At 41.6% G+C, this 22,980-nt stretch overlaps 1 protein-coding gene across 2 annotated transcripts in view; it reads left to right on the top strand.

The window, feature by feature from the left end:
- FHL1 (four and a half LIM domains 1) overlaps window positions 1-22,980 on the top strand; it is a 160,762-nt gene that overhangs the window by 118,683 nt on the left and 19,099 nt on the right. For both annotated transcript variants that reach the window (XM_082264546.1, XM_082264545.1), the window contains exons 2-4: window positions 12,117-12,298; window positions 21,130-21,304; window positions 22,260-22,429. In XM_082264546.1, coding sequence (XP_082120672.1) covers window positions 12,143-12,298; window positions 21,130-21,304; window positions 22,260-22,429 — 501 coding nt within the window. In that variant the 5' untranslated portion in view covers window positions 12,117-12,142. The remainder of the gene's footprint in view (window positions 1-12,116; window positions 12,299-21,129; window positions 21,305-22,259; window positions 22,430-22,980) is intronic.

Genomic DNA, 22,980 nt, shown 5'->3' on the forward strand with positions numbered 1-22,980 from the left:
TGGAGACTTCCTCTCAGGGAGGATCTGCGGTCTCAAGGACCGATCTTCCATCGTGCTTTACAGTCGCTGGCTTTAACAGCTTGGCCATTGAGACCCAGGTACTGAAGGACAGGGGATTGTCAGCTTCAGTTATCCCTACTCTAATTAAAGCAAGGAAAGCGACTTCCAGCAAAGTCTATTATCGCACATGGAAGGCTTATATCGCGTGGTGTGAATCTTTGGGATTTCCCCCACGTACCTATTCGGTGACCCGAATCTTGGCTTTTCTGCAAAAGTGGGTTGAGCAGAAACTATCCTTGAGCACTATCAAGGGTCAGGTTTCAGCGTTAGCAATCTTCTTTCAGAAGCCTCTGGCTACTCATTCCTTGGTGCGGAATTTCATCCAGGGGGTGCGGCACTTGGCTTCGCCAGTGCGCGTGCCCTTACCGCCCTGGGATCTTAATTTGGTGTTGTCGGTTCTGCAGAAACCTCCCTTTGAAAATATTAGGGAGATTCCCTTGCTTACTTTATCCCAGAAGGTGGCCTTCTTGGTGGCTATCACTTCTGCACGCAGGGTGTCAGAACTGGCTGCATTATCGTGTCATTCCCCATATCTGGTGATTCATAGGGATAAGGTAGCTCTTCATCCGAAGCCATCCTTTCTTCCTAAGGTGGTTTCAGACTTTCATCTGAATGAAGATATTGTGCTACCTTCCTTGTGTCCTAAGCCCAGTCATCCTCGGGAATGTGCGTTTCATTCCTTGGATGTAGTTCGGGCAATCAGGGTATACCTGAAGACTACGGAATCGTTCCGTAAGACGGATTCACTTTTTGTGATCGCGGATGGCCCCAGAAAGGGGTTGCCTGCGTCTGCCGCGATTATCTCCAAATGGATTAGGCAGACGGTGGTACAGGCTTATTCTATTAAGGGTCGGAATCCTCCGTTCCCTGTTAAGGCGCACTCCACTCGAGCGCTCAGTACTTCCTGGGCCTACCGCCATCAGGCGTCAGTGGTCCAGGTGTGCAAGGCGGCTACCTGGTCGTCGGTGCATACCTTTACAAAATTTGTAAAGTTGATGTGATGGCATCGGCGGATGCCTCATTTGGCTGCAAGGTTTTGCAGGCCGCAATTTGAGGAGACCGGTGGTCTACCTCGAGGGTTTTTTTCCGTTGGAATTTCAGTTGAGTCTCATCTTTTGATTGATGAGCCTTTAAAACTTCTAGTTGGCACCGGTTGGGCCTTCTAGATTGGATTTTGATTTCCATTTTCCCACCCCTCATTTGTGGCACTGCTTTGGGCCGTCCCAAGTTGATATTAATCAAGGAGGACTACGTCTGTCAATGAGCGACAGAGAAAAATGGATTTTTGTAAGATCTTACCGTAAAATCCTTTTCTCTTAAGCTCATTGACAGACGTAGTACCCGCCCCTCTGTTTTTGAGTTGGGTTAAATTCTCTAAACACTGCTTTGTGACATAACTGACTTCCTGTAGCAGAGAGAGAGAGGATATACCCTCTGGGACTGCCCCTAAGGTGTGGCCAGAACGTTTTTCTTTTCTGCCTAGTCCTACTCCTGTAGAGGGCAGTATAACCCGAGTTGATATTAATCAAGGAGGACTACGTCTGTCAATGAGCTTAAGAGAAAAGGATTTTACGGTAAGATCTTACAAAAATCCATTTATTTACAAAAATGTGAGGGGTGTACTCACTTATGTGAGATAACTGTAAATATCTCCTAAACGTGCACCTTATCATAGGCTTACCCTATATGTACAAGTTACAGAGGAAGCTTTTATTCCTCTTTAAGGGGTTAAAACAGATGGTATTCATAATCTTAATGTACACATTGTTTCTTTGTGTATGTGATATAACATGCAACATTCTGCTTAAGAGGTCAACATGTAAACTGCAGTTAGTGTGTGAGAGCTGATTGGAGGAAAGGAACACCCCCCCTCCACACAGCAGAACTGTGTTCTGAATAGACCAGCTCTGTTCTAAACTCCCTCCCTCCCCCCACCCTCCCGACACAAATGAATCTCATGTGTTGGGAAAACGTCTCCAAAGTGCTAACAGAGAAACAAAGCAGAAGAGAGTAGAGATGAGCTAGGGCGTGTTTAAGTTCCCACGTGCCCAATGCCACCTGAGAGTCGACACTGCACACCACTAATCACAGGCAGAGACATTTTCTGATCCTTAGCTGCACAGATCAGGAAATGTCACTGCCTGTAATTAGCGGTGTGCAGTGTCTGCTTCCTGGTGGGATCAGGCACGTGGGAACTCGAACACGCCCGAGCCCATCTCTATCAGAGAGAAACTTAGAGCTTAGTATGGATAAGTGATATGTGTTTTTCTCAGATTCCATGACTGAGGTTTACAACCACTAAGCAAATTTTATTTGAAAATGGTCATAGTTGATAAGGAGGAAAATGGCAATACGCACAGCTAATAATTTTAGTATTTCAAGTGTACTTTTTGTACACATTTGCCTAAAATCAGTTTGAATAGTTTTTGACATTACTGCGTTCCACCCAAAAGTGGAACTTCCTCTTTAAGTAGTCCTAACTCCCTGACATGCCACAGTTTTGACAGGTACCCGCTCCCACTTTTGCTCAGAGTGCTGTGGCGCCCCAAGTAGAAGTTCTCCTCTTCCTCTTCCCTCCCTGCAATCTTCTGGGACACATCAGAGGTCCCAGAAAATCGCCGGTCAATCAAGACACACAGCGTGACTTGCGCAGTGAGCACCCAGCTATGAAGCGCAAGCTCACAGCTGGGATGCCCACACTAGTGATGCCGGCGCCGCCAAGACCAAATGGAGAGGATCGAGGTTTCAGGTGGCCGCATCGCTGAATCGTGGGACAGGTAAGTGTGTGTTTATTAAAAGCTAGCAAATGCACTTTTTGTAGCTGCTGACTTTTAATAAACACAGAAAGCCTGGAACACCACTTTAATTATTCTTATTGTTTGAAATGCAGTTTTATAATTCATAGAAACCAATCCGCTTAAATTACTGGACACAAGGAAGTTACATTTTTGTTTGCTTTATTGCCCTCTTTGTTTTTTGTACCTTAATATTGAATAGAGTCCGGTGCTTTTTTTTATAATTATATCTGTTAAAAATAAATATCTTAAGAAAACTATAACAAAGAAAATAAAGCAAATGTAGTTCACCGATCCAAATCCAAGCTTGTGGAGGTACATTAAAAAAGATCCAGAAAAATGTGCTGTAAAAAGGAGCAGGAGCTCAGAGTATAGCATAGGATTTAACGTAAAGCTAACAAAGGTGAACGATACTGAAATATAATATTAAAGAGGAGCAGCTACAAATACTGTACCTGCTGACTTTTAACAAACGCACACACTTGCCTTTCCTAGAATCCAGTGATGTCCTTGCCTGACCTGGCTATTTGCTGGTCTTTAGGTCCAGGGCTGGCATCCTAACTCTTAAATATGGATATCAAACTTTGACTTCTTGTGACTTTACAGCTGGCTACCCACAGTGCATGCATAAGCCGCGCCTCATGAATGGTCCCACAGTCTCCTGTAACATGTTCCAAGAGACTGCGGGGGGAAAGGAGGCGGCATCAAAATAAGGTACCCCCCCCCCCAAAGAAAAAAATGAAAAAACATTATTGGAGAGGAGGGGAAAAGGAGGAAAAGCGGAACTTCCTCTTTTGGGTGAAGTTCCGCTTTAGGAAAAGAAGGGAGGGATCAGTTCTAAAGGTTTCAGAAAGATGAAAATAACGATTACAGTACACATATCAATGAAGATTGCAAGGTACTAGCCCATGTCAGGAAGGTCAAACTAATTAGTTTGAGTGGGTGAAGGGAATAGAGGTACAATAAGTAGACTAGTCCCACAGAACCGAGTTTAAGTATGGGTGTAAACTTAGTAGTGCATATATAGACTCTAGCAATACCTCTCTAGAAGTGTGCCAAGCAGCTAGTACATAACATTCTGATGAAATCCCTCCAAGTCCCCCAGAGTTTAGGGAGGTGATGAGAGGCGCATCGTGTCCTAGCAAACTGCCTCTGTACATGACAACAAATGTTTTATAAATGGAGGGTGACCATAGCTGTGTTTGGCAAACTTCTGGATGCTTTCAGTTTATATCCAAAATGGGAAGGTTGCCAAGGTCATGCCATTCGTCCTGTTTGTTGTTGACATCAGTAAAGGTCACCGATGCAATCTCTTTCCAACCTTTTATCTTTAACCCCTTTTTCACAGCAGCTGTCACCATATGTTTTCACCCACTTTATTTAGTAGCCGGTGATAAGAAGTTATTTTTCAAGCTATAAAAAAAACAAGGTCAAGGTTAACATAAAGATTGTGTTGTGTGATTTATTATTGGTTTTTAAATGACAAATAAAAATACATGTCATATCTAAATGACCTAAAATAATGAATATAAAAATAATAAAAAGTGCATACATATAGTGAAATATTGTCAAACATAGATGTGCAATCACCATATAACAACGAAAGAGTCCATGCAAATGATTGCTTGCAAAGAAATTTAAAGCACAATAAATCAAGAAAAAAAACAGTGCTTGATCCGCTGTGCAATTCCTTCTCAGTGCAAAAACCAATAGTGTGCAACCTCGATGTGCTCCCCCCCCCCACCAGGAATATTCTCTCCTTGGGTAATGTGATCACTGCAATTAAGGGTGATCCAAACCAGCTTTTTACCCCACTATTGGCTATATCCAACTTCTCCAACCTCCTAGGCTCCTCTCAATACAGATTGTAGTATCCCGATGGAATGAAAGAAAGAAAGAAGAAAAAGCCAATAGTGCTTATACACTTTTTTAAAATGTGCATTTATTAAAAAAAAATACACAGGGTACTCACTCTTTACAGGTGCTTGCAGCACACCAAACTAACACATGCGTTCACAATCCGAAGATACATCATTTTTGGGACAATCAGTGTAAACAGCAGCCTCACAGACAAAGCTAGCCTCCAGCGCCACGTCGGTTCCTAGGTGTTGTCACCGTCCTGGCCCCTCCCCTACGTGTACCGACACAGGGTCACGTGTCTTCCTCAGGGAGAATTCTAATTGGACGGTAGAGCTGTCAGTCAATATATACTCGGGTCGGCTCCATACTCTCAATCACGGGCGCTGCCATTTTTTTGTGCTTCTCAACTATTATACATATACAGTTTTATTTTAGCTAATAAATTTAACCCTTCTGGTATAATACCTACAGGCGGTGACTAATATATTGGCTGCTGCTTACCCACATGGATCCCCAAGGGTTATATATCTTAATTAAAATTAAAACACCAAATGCATATGCAAATATATTTAGCACCTACAGATATATTCCCATCCTATACATAACCAACAACTATTCACTTATTAACAAAACTAACCGAGGATAATCGCAATCAAATTCATGAATTCATTAAAATTTACATGCCTAAAATTAAAAATCTACCCACACTAACAATAATATATAGATGTGCATCACTGAAACCCTTTAATCGTCCACAATGAGTGCAATGTATGTATGTGTATACATACATAATGAACCAAAATTACCATACACTTATTACCCCCACCCCTCAAACATATTGATGCAAATTGCATACATAATGGTATGCAAATGTTCATCATCATGATACAAATATTGCAGTGTGCATATATTATACGAATATCATTTGAGAACTTAGTAAGTTAATCATGGTGGATATATTATTGTTAGTGTGAGTGTGTTTTTAATTTTAAGCATGTTAATTTTAATTATTGAATTTGATTGTGATTATCCTCGGTTAGTTTTGTTAATAAGTGAATCGTTTGAGTATGTATAGGAGCTGGAGGCTAGGTTTGTCTGTGAAGTTGCTGTTTACACTGATTGTCCTAAAAATGATGTATCTTCTGAATGTGAATGCTTGTGTTGGTTTGGTGCGCTGTACCTGTAAAGAGTGAGTACCCTGTTAAAATTTGCATTTATTTAAAAAAATCAAAGGCTCTAAACCCTATTTGCTTTTTTATCTTTCATTCATTACATCGGGATACTACAATTCGTAATGAGAGGAGCCTAGAAGGAGGTTGGAGAAGTTGGATATAGTAGCCAATAGTGGGCTAAAAAGCTGGTTTGGATTACGCTTAATTGCAGTGATTACATTACCCCAGGTGGAAATATTACTGGTGGGGGGGGGGGAGCACATTGAGGTGGCACACTTTTGTTTTTTTGCCCTAAGAAGTGAAAAACACTGTTTTTCTTGATTTTTTTTTTTTATATATTTTTTTTTTGCTTTAGATTTCTTTGAAAGCAATCATTTGCATGGACTCTTACGTTGTTATAAAAAGAGGGGGTTCCCCTGATTGGGACTTTAAAGGCACGTATAGATTGGAAAGCTGATGTGTAATCAACAATGACTTTATTAGGTACAAAAATAGAAAACAATGGAATTAAAAACAGTGTACAAGCAATGGACAGATATGAAAAAAACTCAAACGCTAGAACCTAGCAACCCGACATGTTTCGAAGATATATGCTTTCTCCTTCTTCAGGGGTAGTTCATAGCGGTACTCTAATAATATAAGAATATGAGCATAAGTGCCATGAATAGTAAAATCTGCATATACACAATACTTTTATAGTTCACAATATACATTATATATGAAGTGTGAGTACTTACAGAGTTGATCAAATCTGAACTTTACATGCTTGTACAAGAAGATAAAAACATCTGGTTGGTCTGGATCTAGCTGGCGATGTATGTAGTGATTTTAGTTGTAATCTGATTGGAATTGTGGAACCACAGGGGGTAAGGTCAGATAGGTGTTTATATATGACCATCTGAAGTCCTATGAATAGGAAGCCAGGGGCAGCACCTTGCCACTTTTCATCCAATATAGGTAGAGCCAGTCTAGAAAGATAGGCAAAATAACTTTTGAGATTTCACCCTGATTCCCTGAAGATAGCAGGAAAGGTGAATCATGCTAGTTCAATTAAGATAGACAGGAATGGCTCAAAGGCACAAGGTTGAGCAGTCCTGGTTGTAAGGAGATCGTTTGTATTACCTTAAGATGGTATCAGATCTATTTGCACGTCCTCTCCAGCCAGCCACCAGCAGGCAAATGTGTTGTCTGTGTGCTGGGGGAGGTGTGCTTTTGAATAGTGTTTAATGAAGGGCTTCCTGGATCGCCGATGCCGGGCCCGCCCCCAGACCACGTGTGCGTCACGCTGCAGCGTGACGTGTGGGCGGGGCCGGCGCCTGCGTTCCACCAGCACGGTGATCGAAACCGGAAGTGCGGGAACACCTCGGCTTCCGATTGGTCAGCGTCGGTCAGGGGTGGACCTAGCGCTGGATGGAAAGGGACCAAAGGTATACATCGCTGGATGAGCGATGTGTCTCACCGTGCCTGATGGCCATGGATCGGGACACCAAGTAACCTATAGAATAATTAGGAGACCTGAACCAAAAAATATTGTGAAGTGAATCACATATAAATCTGGTATTTACCTAATTTGGCTGGACGCTCTTAGTGAGAGATCCTTAGAGAGCGACATAAATCTTTGCATATATGTAAATACACACATCGCCAGAGAGCACTCAACCAAATGTTAACAGCACAACACTGAAAACCAATAACAACAAAGCAAAAATGGGGAGAGATTGAATTGAGATTGCGGAACAAAATAAAGAGCACGAAAATAATAATAAGGATGCATGTAGTATGTTTGTCATCATAGCATTATAATAAGGCAAAGAGAGCATACAAACACAAACACAGGCATGATATGGGGAAGCAGTATATGCTTAAATTGAAAAATTCTGATGCATATAATCCAGTTGTTATTAAAAACCTTTAAGACTGGAAAAAGATGTAAAGGTAGATGGCAGGCATGATAAAGGGAAGCAAAAAATATTCCAACTAGATGATGGAAATAATTATGTCTCCATACCCCCAGAATTGAACCCTTCGAGAAAGGGCTTGAAAGATAAAGTGCCATTCAAGCCTGGGGGTTCGGTGGCCTTGAGGTGGTATATCCACCTAAGCTCGAGTTGGAGGAGACCTTTGTTCCAGTCTCCTCCTCTAGAGCCCGGGTGGATACGATCTAAGATTAGAAATTTAATCTTAGGCATTTTGCCAGAGTGTACTGTGGCTACGTGCCGACCAAGTGGGAGGTCTGGGTCGGACTTCCTCATACTAAGAATATGACGGTAAGCCCGTTGCCAGAACTCCTGTTTGGTTTTGCCAATATAAAAACATTGGCAGTCGCACAGTAGAAGATAGATGACACCGACAGTGCGGCAGTTGGCAAAATGTTTGGCTTTGTGGATGGTCCCATTAGGTAATGTGGGGCTCCTTTGTGTCAGCATGTAGCCGCAGTATTTGCAGCTGCCACACATAAAGGTCCCTTTATATTTTCAGCAGGTGAGCGAGGAGATGTCGACAAATTCACTGCGAACCAACTTGTCTTTGAGTGCAGGGTCTCTTTTAAAGGTAAAGTTGGGTGAGTCTGAAAGATATTGACTTAAGACTGGATCAGAGGACAGAAGGTGCCAATGTTTAGACACGATCTGCTTGATCTTGCAGTGTTGGTGTATATAAGGAGTAATTATCCTCAGCTTGCCACTGTTATCTGAATTTTTAGCTGTTGTTAGGGGCCAGTAGTTTATTTCTATCACTGGATAGGGCCCGTTTGTAAGCTTGTTTTAGGGACTTTTTGGAGTAGCCTCTCCGTAAAAGACGGTTTAGGAGTTCATCAACTGCTGTCTGAAAAGTTTTAAGGTCTGAGCAGTTGCGCCTAAGCCGTAGGTATTGGCTAATGGGGATGGACCGGAGGAGGGGTGTTGGATGGAAACTTGATCCATGGAGGATCGTATTTCCTGCAGTGGGCTTCCGGTAGAGTCCACTGTGTAGGGTGCCATTTTCTCCTCGCATGATTTCAACTTCAAGGAATGTAATATGATTCGGATCAACATTCATGGTGAATGATAGATTGAAATCATTCCTATTCATTCGGGCGAGGCACGCTTGGAGTGACTCCATGGGGCCATCCCAGATTAGAAATACATCATCTATGTATCTGGCCCAAAAGTTTATGTGATCAGTGTATGCCGACAATGTTTCATCTTTTAAAAATGATTGCTCCCACTCCCCCAGGTACAGGTTGGCGTAGGATGGGGCACAGCATGTGCCCATCGCTACTCCCTGTACCTGGAGGTAGTGGGAGCCATTGTTTTTAATTCCATTGTTTTCTATTTTCTATTTTTGTACCTAATAAAGTCATTGTTGATTACACATCAGCTTTCCAATCTATACGTGCCTTTAAAGTCCCAATCAGGGGGAACCCCCTCTTTTTGCAATTTGTTTACAGGGATGTGGCACTACTTAAACTTAGGTCAATAGCACCCCTTACACTTACGTTGTTATATGTTGTTTTTGGCTTCCTGCAGCTTCTGACACACCTTTTCAACCTCTGAATAATTCCTTATAATATTAAGTGGAATGAAAAAAAAATTTGTGCAAAGATCCACTCTAACATTGCAAAATGCAGCTAAGCTGACATGCTATGAGTGCAGAAAAAATACCACTGAGAACAAGTTCAAAAACATACTACAGGAAGGCACCCACTATATTCAGTGTCTACAGTACAGTGGAGGGACTTTGCTAAGAATGGAGCAACTGGGCAAGGCTACCAGTCAGTTTCTAACTTTCATTTTCAAAGCTTAACAGAATGGACAGAAGCTAGAAGCTGATTGGTTTTCGTGTACAGCTGCTCCAGATTCTGTCTACTGCAGTTTTTAGTAAATTCCCACCATATCACCATAAGGCACATCTGAGCCTTTATAAGGTCATCATTAAGTTCTTTCTGCAACTTTTGTCCGTAGCCCAATACGTTAACACATTTTTTTTTAGTATGTCAAATTAGCAGTAGATTTGACTGGTGAATCACTGTTGATAAACACTTCAAAACAAAGCAGGAAACCCAAACAGTGATCCTTCCCACTGACCCATTTTACATTCCATGATTTTGGCTGTTTAGTCATTGTGGTGACAGATTAAGCCCTTTGCCATGACTTATTACTGGCCAACAGTGCTGTATTTGAAATATTTACAGTATATTGTCTTTCTTGGTAATGAGCTAAGCATCAAAGGACCTAAATGACTGCCTTAGCTATCAATAAAGAATAGAATATCATTCTTACTAGCTCCCGTTTATTTAATATTCTCATTTAAATGTTGATGTAAACCTGACATGAAAAATGAAAAAAAACATATAATTTGTTCTTGCCTGAATCCAAAGGACTAAGGGTGATTTCTGTTTGCTGCCTAGTTCCTCTGCTATCTGCATGTACCAACTCTAAGGGGGATGGGAGCTCCAGCACACAGTCTGTGATTGACAGCTTAGCTGTGCATGTTTCCCTAGGAGATTGTATAGAGGAGGGTGTGTCCATTCCCTCCACTCAAGTCTCAGATTACACTCGGCTCTCTGTGCAGTGTGCTAAGTCCGTTCCCCACCACCTGAAGCCCAGAAATGCTATGTAAATTCTGGACTTTGAACTTATGTAGAGGGGAGAGGAATGCAGAAAAAAAATCAGGTACAACTTATGTAAGAGGATTTGTTTAATCTTTGTGCATCACATGAGACCAGTCACTTCACTGGCTATATGTAAGGGTTAACAACCACTTTAAGCCTAAGGTACATATACCTCCTAACTTTCTGAGATGGGAATGAGGGACACCTATTAGCAAACGTATGTAGCCATAGCACACACCCCCTGCCATGCCCCCCCCCCTCCTTAAAGGAGTATTGTACGAAAAAAAGAATGGTTAAACCCACAAGTGCTTTTTTTACCACTACTAGTCCTTTATATATTGGCTTTTGGAGTTTTCAAATGCAACAGTTTTAGAAATTAGATGAAGGGTTTAGCACTGGGAAACACTTTTCGATCAATAGAGAAGTAGTGCATTTTATATATAACTATCAGATCAAAATGAGGGACAGATGAGGAGGAAAGGGGGCCAGGGGAACTTTGTTCCGAATAAGGGATAATCCCTCAAAATCAGGGACAGTTGAGAGCTATGGGTACATATGTTTAGGCATAAGTGTTTAAAAGGAGAGCACCATGTAAAGACAATTCTGTCAATTGTACAGTGAAAAACTATTTGCCCTTCTGTAAATTTTTGTATGTTCCATGTGAATGGATAAAAAAATGCTCAAAAATGTCTGCAGTCTTGCAGAGGACATGAAAGCTGTTGGGACTGGCATGTTGCTACTGCGCATTTTTAAACCCATGACACAATGTCATTTTACCCAGGAGCAAGCCCTTCTCCACAAACATTGGAAAGACCTAACCATGGGGAGGCAGTTTTAACTGCAATCTTTGTTGTGTAGGTAATACTAAAACCCTAAAAAAAAAAAAAAAAAAAAAAAAAGGAAAATGTGTAAAAAATGTTTGTTTACCTCGCCCATGCCTACAAGCTATGTGAAGTTATGAAAGGGGAAATGTAAATGAGGTTAAAGTAAATTATTATAGTGTTGCTTGGTGTACTATAAAATCTGAACTTTTTATTCAGTCACAAAAGAGTCCTGAGACACTAACCCTGCAGAGTGTGTTCAAACATGTTATACATATGATAATTGGGAGGTTGCTTTACGATTCAGGCTCATCAACACCACAAGGTAGTCAAGAAGAAAGTGTCATCCATATATCATCCATTTGGTCTGGAAACCCCTTTATTTGAGACTTCTTAAACAGAAGTATAATCTTTTTGGGTCCAATCACTGGACAAGTAAGAGATTGACACTGGCTCCTTAACATAATTTAAAAGTTTGTCACATAATTTGTATGTTCTGTATCTTGGGACCGTTGAAAGTAAAGGGAGCCTCTGAAATGGTGTAAAGAATTTTTTTTATACCCGGTTAGGATGACGTGTGTTGCCAAACCAAGGCTGATGAAGTTGGATAGCACATAACTAACTAAAGTTGCTAACTTTTAGTTTGTAATTTTGTAACCCTTCCCCAACATATAAATTCATATATTAGCGGTCAGGGTTCCAACATAATTGCAGAAAGTAGAAAGTACATTGTGTATGGGATAGGTGTGTATTAGCTTCTTAACCAGAAATAGGAGACAAAATATCATCCTTCATCTTTCAATTTTTCTATTATTAGGTCCCCGCCACTACTCTGTGGGCACTATGTCTGAACGCTTCGACTGCCATTACTGTAGAGCACCTCTGCAAGGCAAGAAGTATGTTGAGAAGGATGGACACAACTGCTGTGTGAAGTGTTTTGAGAAGATTGTTGCTAACACTTGTGCTGAGTGCAGAAAACCTATTGGGGTTGATTCTAAGGTGAGACGCAAAAACATAATATAGGTATTTAAAGCTATTCAAACATAATAAAAAAAAAAATAGAAAACACTCAATCCTAGGCATAAGAAGTAGATTGAGATTCTTTTCAATGAAGAAACCACAACTACAATGCAAACTATATCACAGAATCCACAATAAAGCCTTGAAGCATTAAAGGGGTTAGTTCACCTTTGCTTATTTTTGCCTTTGCATTACAGGGTCCTCAGGAAATTAGCACACTGTGCTCCATTTGGTAAAAAAGGGCTTACTTTTTCAGATGTCTATTACATTGTCCTCGCCTCTAAGTCCTGCAGATGATAGAACGCAACAAGCGTTAGATGTGTAGCCCCAGAACCTCAAGAACGAGCGCTCAGCTTCGTTCCCTACCCACAAGTGCATGTTTCCGCTGATTTTCATGCTTGTAAAAGACTAAGCTGATATGTAAACTTTACAAAATGTAAAAGTACACCTGTGAGTGTGTGAACTAGTAAACACTGGTGTCTGCGATTTTATATTTGTATAGGCGCACACAGGTTTTCTGTAATGCGTTCCTATGGGCAAAATATGCTGCAGTTGTGGCTCCCAGGTGCCACAGCTACAGCTGTATTTTACTTTGTATGGCCATACATTGTAAGCTTTTAGGGAACTGTTTAGTAAATCCATAATGTTTGGTGGAACCAGTGTCATATTTTTATTTGTAAAAAAATAACATTTCGGTAACACTATTATACATCCGTTTAGAAAATAAAAACATGATTCCAAACCATGATAGTCCCCCTTTAAATTATATGATTATTTAAAGCTAAAGCTTAGCTTGGACCAATATAAGCATGCATATGCCATATGACCAAACCCTGTGGACAATTACTGATACTACAGTGATCCCTGTAAGCTTCCAGGTCCTGTGCCGAGCACCTGCATAGCATACACAGGTGTTTACCTGCTCAGCATAGATTCCATTCAGAGAACTCTTTTGTATTTTCTCAATTAATCCAAGGCGTTTTCTGATTGGACAAGATGGAGAGGCAGGGCGGTGACATCACGATATCCACCTCATCCAATTAATACCTTGCATTTATTGAGAAAAATGCAAGGCTTTCTCTAAATGGAACATGTGCTGAGTGACTAACCCCCTGAGTTTACTAATCAGCAGGGCAGTCGCTTGGCATAGGAGCAGGAAGCTAGCAGTAACCATGTAGAGGTGCCTACTATAGTGATTTCCATTTTACACAGGGTTAGGCCAGGTATGGCACATGCATACTTACATTCCTGCATTTTATCTGCTTCAAGTAGGTTTTACTTTCCCATAGACTAGCATGAGAATGCAAAACCTGTGTGAAGTGAACAAAGCCTGTCAGCACAGGCCCTTATTGTACCTACTGGCATTAACTGGTCTGCCGCCGCACCATACATGATCTATCAGTTGAATTGTTCTGTGTTCTTCTGCCCTAGGTCCTAATGTGACAGGCGTGTGGTGCAGCCCCAAACACAATGTGCATTTGGTGCCACTTACCCACATCTGTAATAATTAGGACCCATGGCTGTGCTCCTGCTGTCAAGGGCTCCCAATCCGGCTCGGCACACATTGGACAGGAGAACCCCCCCAACCACGCTTAACAGTATGGCAACAGGGAAAAACTGGTCATCCAGGTGAAAAACTGATAAACATTATGACAGACCAGCTCAGTAGTAGAACAAGGGTGCAAGACAGGCATCAGCGGGTATCTAGCCAATCTGACGCAGCCTCCAGAGTGTCGAAAAATCGCACCAGATCTCCATCCACCATGTGCAATTTGCACCTCAGAAGAGCAGCTTTATGTCTTCATAGCGCAGGTCAACCTTGTGACGAGCAGCAGCTAGAATGCGATCCCTGGCAGTGGGGGGCGATGTAGGAAACCTATGTGACCGTTCGACCACGAAAGTGGGAGGTAAGTCACCAAGGTTAATGATGGAGAATGAGCTGTTTCGTAAACTCGGCCAGCTTTTTACCCTCTGCGTGCTCAGGGAGACCAGGGATCCTTATGTGTATTCCTTCAGGGTCTTTTCTCTGTGTCAATTGCTCTCTTGCAACGCCTCCACCTGCAGCTGGAGAGCTCGCAGTTCTCTGGAATCAGAATGGGTAGCATCCTCCATGGCTGACACCCATCCTCCCCACCTCAGAGACCCTGGAACAAAATGTGTCCAGATCATGCCGAATGAGGCTGATGTCATTTGCCAGGTAGTTCTATTTTGGCTGTTAAAGTTTCTTTGTATGTAGTAATAGCAGCCAAAATGTCAGCACTGGATGGGGAGCCGAGGCAGGAGCAGCTGTTTATGTGCCGACAGTGATGACCTTAGCAGGGGACCTCTTGGGCAACATGGCTGATGTGGAGGAAGGGCGGGAGGTGGTAGCTGAGGACCAGGCGGGGGCTTATCCGGGGATATTAAAGACCAGAGGCAGCACCAGAGTGAGCGGAGCTGGTGCACTGGTTCTGTGTCACGGGAAGCGGCAGAAAGTCCTGTAAGCAGCTTGCTGTAATTTTTTTTAAGGTTAACTTTAGCTTGCTGTAATCTAGCAGGATTGGAGCTCCAGCTCTGCACGTCCACTCTGAGTTACATCCCAGCCCCTATCCTCAAAAATTGAGGACAAAATGTATTCTGCTACATCTCTTTGGTAAAAAGAATGTAGTGACTTGCCTATATACTGACTGCCTGTGTCATTTCTTAAGACCATAAAATACCAGAACAGTACAAATACCCCCCAGATTACTCCTTTTGGAAAGCAGACAGGGAATGTGAGTTTTCTGAAAGTGTAATTTTTTTTTTCAAAAATGTTTTTGAAAATGAAGAAATTAAATAAAATGTTTTGTGTGAGACTTTTTCACAACCTAGATGCAGAGGACACAAAAAAGCACCTTCAGGCTTTCTTAGGGGCATAAATTATGCATCTTATTTTCTAACTACCCATCTAATTTTTTGGAAGCCCTTGAGCACCAGGATACTATAATATACCCATAAAATGACCACATTTTGGAAAGAAAACACCACATGGTATTTTCTAATAGGCATAGGAGAGGCTTTTAAGACTGCACAAGTTTTTGGAAAATGCAGAATGAAAAAAAAATTTTTTTATTTTTTTTTTTTTTACACAAAGTTGTCAATGCAATAAGATATTTTTCACACGTATACTAAAGCCCCGTACACACGTACCGATCGTCGGCATACAAATGTTCCTCTTTTCTCCCCGGGATGTCGGTGTCTGTTGAAAAGTGCAAAGACAGCACAAGGACAGCACAAGAATTTTGTCTGCAGACTTCAGCTGACTGCAGAAGTGATGTCATGTAATGGTTAACTTTCCCTGTGTTTTTAATTTTCTGAGCATGCCCAGTCTTGCAAATCTGCGGTCTGTCGGCCGAATTCTGTACTGACAGGCGAACAATCGTCCGTTCTGGTGTCCGCAGACAAAAATGTTCATGTTTGCACGAAAGACTTTTGTCCGCGGATTGTGCGCACATCTGTCGGAGGCACCATACTAACACGCGTACAATCGGCAGATCTTTCGTCCGCCGACGTTTGTATGCCGACGATCGGTACGTGTGTACGGGCCTTTAGAATTACATCCCAAAAGACATTCCACTACTCCTTTTGAGTATGGCAATATCATCACCTGTTAGGCTTTTTCAATATTTGGACTAATTATATAACCAACATTGTATCTTGTGTACAGTGCATCTGGAAAGTCTTCACAGCGCTTCACTTTTTCCACATTTTTGCTATGTTACAGCTTTATTCCAAAATTGATTAAATTCATTATATTCTTCAAAATTCATATATACCGAAGTATTTACAGCCTTTGAAGCACTTTTGGCACTAATTACAGCCTCAAGTCTCTGAGTATGATGCTATTAAGCTTGGCACACCTATTTTTGGGCAGTTTCTCCCATTCTTCTTTGCAGGAACTCTCAAGCTACATCAGGTTGCATGGGGAGCGTCAGTGCACAGCCATTTTCAGATCTCTCCAGAGATGTTCAATTGGGTTCAAGTCTGGGCTCTGGCTGGACCACTCAGACATTTACAGAGTTGTCCCGTAGCCACTCCTTTGTTCTCTTGGCTGTGTGCTTAGGGTCGTTGTCCTGTTGGAAGATGAACCTTCACCCTAGTCTGAGGTCCAGAGCACTCTGGAGCAGGTTTTCATCAAGGATGTCTCTGTACCAGCAGATGACATGGCTCCTCAAATCGGCACTGACTGTGGAAATAGGAAAGATCCCGCCCAGTTTTCGGTCTGGAAGCGAGAGTAGTGATTACTTTATTATTCAAATAAACACAAAAAATGCAAATTATAACTGATAGTGGTCAAGTCCACCGACAGGGATATTTTTTGCTGCCCAGAGTAGGGATTTAAGAGACCTAAGGCTCCATATCTGCAAATTGTATACGTGACATGTGAACAGGCAGCCTTTTCTAAGGAACCGGTTCACATGTGTGGTGCAGTAGGAATTCACTGCGAATTGAAAAGGAGTCCTGTATGCTTTCTGAGCAGCAGTGCGGTCCAGATGCAAATTCCAGGCTATTGACTTCTATGGGAACAAAAATGTCATCAGTTTTGAACACGAATTGGATCAAAAAAAAAAAAAAAAAACAGCATGAGTGCCCCTCCCAATCCATACCAGCACTTTTGGGTCTGGTACGAACGAATTTGGTACATCTGGCATGGATTTTGAGGGGAACCTCCCCCCCCACACCAAAATTTGCAAAAGAAAAAAAAACAGTGTGGGGTGCCCCCCAAAATCAATACCAGACCCTTATCTGAGAATGCACCCTGGCAGGCCAGGAAAGTGGCGGGATAAGCAAGCACCTGATCCATACTAGGTCACGTGCCATCAACATGGGAGAGTGCTTTGGGTCACGGAGGCTCTACCCCCCACCTCAAAGTACCTTGTCCCCATGTTGATGGGGGGGAAAGGCCTCTTGCCCACAACCTTGGGCGGTGGTTGTGGGTGTCTGCGAACATGACACTTATCAGAATCTGGAAGCCCCCTGATCCCGGCTCCTCCCTCTATGTGAATAAGTATGGGGTACATTGTACCCCTACTCATTCACCAAAAAAAAGTGTCAAAAAGAAATAAACAGTTTTTGACAATTCCTTTTAATAAAAATAAAAAAAAAACAATGTCCCCCGGTGTATATCCATCGTCCATCACGATGCCCGTGGGTACCGCCAGAACCTGAAGAAGAAAAAAACTCTGCCCCACACTGAAGGCTTCTGCCCTCTGCCTGATTTGCTGTGTGACCATTCTTAAATAGCTTAGGGGCAGGGCCTCCCAGCGACGTCACCTGGTGGCACTGCCCCCTGTGATGTCACCAACTGGTGCATGTTGGGTTGGTGCCACCAGGTGATGTTGCAGAGTGGCCCCACCCCCAAGCTATTTAGAAACGGTCAAACAGCGGAGCAGGCAGACAGCTGGATCCTTTAGGGCAAGCAGAGCTTTTTTTTCGGGTCTGGCCAGCGTCATAATTGACTATGGATCTACACCGGGGGGGACTTTTTTTTAAAATAAACAAAGTAATTGTAAAAAAACTATTTCTGACACTTTTTGGTGAATGAGCAGGGGTAAAATGTACACCCTACTCATTCACATGGGGGGGGGGGGCAGGATCTGGGGTCCCCCTTGGGAGAGGGGGCCTTCCAGAATCCAATAGGCCCCTCTGCCCGCAGACCCCCCACAACCACTGCCCAGGGTTGTGGGTAAAAGTCCCCCCTCCTTTCCTGGGCTGCCGGGCTGAATGCGCGAATAAGATTCTGGTATGGATTTGGGGGGAGGGGGGCCCATGCCACTTTCTTTTCCGATTATTTATTGCTGGCAATTTTTTTTTTTTCTTTTAACTGTCAGCAATTCACTCTTATCTGACAATAAACAGCCAGGCCAAGCTAACATTCTCCAATGTCTGGAGCAGCCTTTCTCAAACTTTTAAACACCAAAGAACCTAGTAATAGCAGTCAGATCTCAGGGAACCCCAACTAATAGTTGCTGTAGCTACAGCTCACACTACATTAGCATTAACCACATACTTTGCGTATACAACATAATTTGTTATCATTACTAAAATCACAGTATTAATGGGCAGAAAATTAACAACGAAAATAACAGTACAGTAAAACCCCCCTCCATCACGGGAGTTACGTTCCAGACCCACTCGCAATGAGTGAAAATCCACGAAATAGAAATACCCGATTTAAATACACTGTAGGCATGTTTTTATAACTTTCACTGTACTTTTAAAGGCATTTTAAGGTCTTTAAACACACTTTTAAAACCATAGAAACATTTAAACACACAAAAGATACTGAGAGACAGAGCTAGAGCAATGGAAAACACAAAAATACTTAAATAACAAATAATTATATTAGTAAAATAATATTAATGGGTCTTACAGAAAAAATAAAAACGCAAAATACCGGGACCGCGAAAACTGAACCGCGATATAACCGGGTTTACTGTATAAATTGTATTGTTCTGTGTATAGTCTGTGAAATGATGGCTAAAAAGAAAAAAAAAAAAAAAAAAAAAAAAAAAGAGCGTGAGTATCAATGGTTACGTATCTGAGGTCCAGAAATTGCTTACTACTCAAGGAACCCCTGGCAACTTCTGAAGGGACTCTGGTTGAGAACAGCTGGTCTAGAGATACTTTAACACCATATCAATGTGTCTGACAGAATATGCTTGTCTTTAGAAATGCACTTATACCCTCTAGTGGTAAAATAGTCATTAGCTCACAGGGTGTAGGATATTGCATAACACAGAGCCAATAAGCTAGAAAAAAAGAAAACCAGGCTGAATGTCTATTGACACACATACTGTGACTTGGCCCCGCCACTGGATTTGAATGACAGTAGCAGGAGCTATCGATACTAGTCTTGTGCACAGTGCTGGGCCAAGATGGGGCTCAGGTATTTTGGGGGGCAGCTGCACCTAAAAGGCTTTTTTTTTTTAAATTAGTTTACTGCAGAGAATGCATGAAGGTAAAAAAAAAAACCTTTAGCCTTTGGAACCACTTCCAAAGGCTAGTTCATGAGTATTTTTTTTTATGTATTATGTTATACTGAAAATTGGCTTTCAGGCAGCTCTGTTGCTAGATTATAAATCTAAGCTGGAGTGATATTGTAACAGTAAGCAACAGACAACTCTAATATTGTTCTAGTATATTTTCCATATAAAATTTGCTTTCATGCAATGTCAGGCTTACAGTGTAAACAGTACTAATGGTGATAATGATCTGCAGGAGCCTTTACCCCATATAATACCATTAGTCCTCCTCTTGTTGGTGTTGGCCCACACATTTCTGGTTGCTATGTATTACTTTGTAAATCATACTCTGCATAATTGCTTCTCTTCATCTTCTGCTCAGTGGGAAATGGAAGTCTGCAGAGAATTTTAGCATTGTGCACTATTCCCAGTTAGCTATTTAAGGGGGGAGCACAAATTTGCTCCTATGCATTACCAAATAGTGGTTAAGTGGGTTTACATTGTTCAAAAAGAAAGTTGGTAAAATTGGAGGGGATTCAACCTTAGCTTGTTTTTGAACAATGTAAACCCACTCAACCACTAAGGTTGAATCCCCTCCAATTTTACCAACTTTCTTTTTGAACAATTGTAAAACTACTCAACCTTTACTTGGTAATGCACTTGATGCAGGAAGTGGTTACAGCAAGTTTTAATCTAATAAGGGCCTTCATATTAGGCCTGGTAACCAGTGGCCAGATTTGTTGGGCAATCAAAACACTTAACCATTTACAGGTGCATCTCATAAAATTAGAACATCAAAAAGTTAATTTATTTCAGTAATTCAATTAAAAAAGTGAAGCTATTTCAAGTATGACTTTCTTTAAATTTTGATGATTACAGCTAGTGAAACCCCATGATTCAGTATCTCAGAAAATTAGATTACATAAGAACAATAAAGAAAAAAAAGTGTTTTTAATACGGAAATATTGGCTTACTGAAAAGTATGTCCATGTACAGTATAGTATGCACTCAATACTTGGTCGGGGCTGCATCAATGTGATGTGGCATGGAGGCGATCAGCCTCTGGCACTGCTGAGGTGGTATGGAAGCGTGAGTTGCTTTTGATGGTGGCATTTAGTTTGACTGAATTGTCAAACGTACCAATACCTGGTTTAATGATCATGGTATCTCGGCACTTGATTGGCCAACAAACTCGCCTGACCCTAAACCCCATGGAGAATCTGTGGGGTATTGTCAAGATGGAAGATGAGACACCAGACCCAACAATGCAGAAGAGCTGAAGGCCGCTATCAAAGAAACCTTGGTTTCCATAACACCTTAACAGAGCTACAGGCTGATCACCTCCATGCCACGTGGCATTGATGCAGAAACTCAAGCAAAAGGACCCCCGACCAAGTATTGAGTGCATACTATAATGTACAACACAGAGATACTTTTCAGTAAGCCAACATTTCTGTATTAAACATCCTTTAATTGATCTTATGTAATATTCAAATTTTCTGAGATACTGAATTTTGGGTTTTCACTAGCTGTAAGACATAATCATCAAAATTAGAAGAAAGAAATGCTTGAAATATCAGTGTGTGTGTGTAAAAAGCATCTATATAAAAATATGAGTAACACTTTTTGAATTGAATTAGTGAAATTCACTTTTTGATGATATTCTCACTTACTGTGCTGCACCTGTAACTGTTGCACTGCTGTCAGGTGGCAAAGATTTGATCACCAAATGTATACTATTGGCTGCCATATCTACTGTTTGTTGTGTGTAAACTCAGGAAGCTCCCTTTTTAATATGCATTTTGATGAGTACTTGTTGATATTTAGGAGCTCCATTACAAGAGTCGGTATTGGCATGACACCTGCTTTCGCTGCCACAAGTGTTACCATCCTCTGGCCAACGAGCAGTTTGTTTTCAAAGATAATAAAATTCAGTGCCCTAAATGCACCAACAGAGAGGATGCCCTGCGCTGCAGTGGATGCCACAAGCAAATCCAACCAGGTACACAGTGCTTTCTCTGATTTCTTAGAACTTTTTAAAAGAAAACACACATTAAAATGGCATGATTTATGCTTAAGTAATTTTGTTTTTTAAATACACCAGAGAATCACATGTCTTTAGGCCACCAGCTGTTTTTAAAAACCGCTCCACTCAAAATGTACCCATTTTTGGTAAAAGGCAGAGTTTATACTCCTGTGGGGGAGCTCAATGCACCCTATTCATCTGAGCATTCACTGAATAAGTGCCTAAGCATGGGGAATCCACTAGACAGCGGTAAAGACCTGACTGGTGATCAGACCCTTTTTATGATTAATTAATAAAGCTTTGATTCTTCAGCTGCTGACCTGCACTTACACATTATAACTTCTCTTTTGCTGTAGACTGGTGTACATTTTTCTCAGCTCCAATGAAGATGAATCAGTGTCTGTTTACCAGCCAGAGCCCAGCTGAAAAGTTCATAGTCCAGGCTACAGAAACCTAACACTTCCTTAGAACGGGGATGGCTGCCTGTTCAAACTGCCCTACCTTCTATAAAACTAATCAGAGGATTCCCTGCCCCAAAGCCTGATCAAAGTCCAGTAGATTTCTGTCCTAGGGGCTCACACACGGCTTATCAAACCCATCAGAAAAGGAAGGATTTTTATCTGCATACTAGTAGGACCTCTTGATGGCGGGTGGGCAAACCTGCAAATAAAAAAACAATTGGCACCAGAGCCCAATAAATATAAAAAGCCATTATTTGGTGGTTTAGCCTGCTAGTATCTACAATAAAATAAAATTTAGATGGAGAGGGGTTGCCTATATCATGTCTTTGGGGTCAAGTATGTGAGCAAAATGCCATCAGCCTTCACAGATTATTTGTGACATAAAAAAAAAGTTCTGTCACAAAAAATAAAAAAGTATAGTTTACCTCCAACAACCGTCCATTAAACTGAGTTTTCTGTTACTTTCCTAGGTGGCCGCAATGTTGAGTACAAGGGTAGTGCCTGGCACGAGGAATGCTTTACATGCAGCAACTGCAAGCAGTCCATAGGGGCTGGCAGCTTCTTCCCAAAGGGAGCAGATATCTTCTGTGTTACCTGTCATGAACAAAAATTTGCAAAAAATTGTGTAAAGTGCAAGAATGTAAGTATTCAAAGCAACCATCTAAAGTCCTTGTATCAGATGTATCACTAATACTGCTCTACACGTTATGGGGGGGGGGGGGGGGGGATAAATGCCTTAAACTAGATCCCTGCTTTGCTCATGCCATACAGAACAACATGTTTATTTTAATACCCTCCTTCCCAACAACACATACTTTTCCTTGGCTCTCCTACCATTCTGGTCAGCTGCCAGAAGTGGACAAAATATTTCTGGGTATGGAGGAGCATGGGACATCATTGGTTGGTCCAGTGATGCTGCATCAGTGTGGGATGACAGTTTCTGAACTAAAAGTAGTGTATACACATAAATCTGTTGGAATCAAGTACATCTTGCAAAATAAAAAAAATTATAGAGGTTGGCATTGCTGACCTGTCATACTATGTCCCTGGCTGTCATGCAGTACCAGTATTATTGATATATTCCAAGTTACTAACCTGGAAATGTGTACAGCAGTGTTAATTTTGGCAGCAAATTTCAATTTAGTTTTAGTCTTAGTCTTAGGACTAAAATGGCATTTTAGTTTTAGTCCC

The sequence above is a fragment of the Pelophylax lessonae genome (genome assembly GCF_965119305.1).
Source record: "Pelophylax lessonae genome assembly, chromosome: 7".
In the NCBI taxonomy this organism is placed as follows: Eukaryota; Metazoa; Chordata; class Amphibia; order Anura; family Ranidae; genus Pelophylax; species Pelophylax lessonae.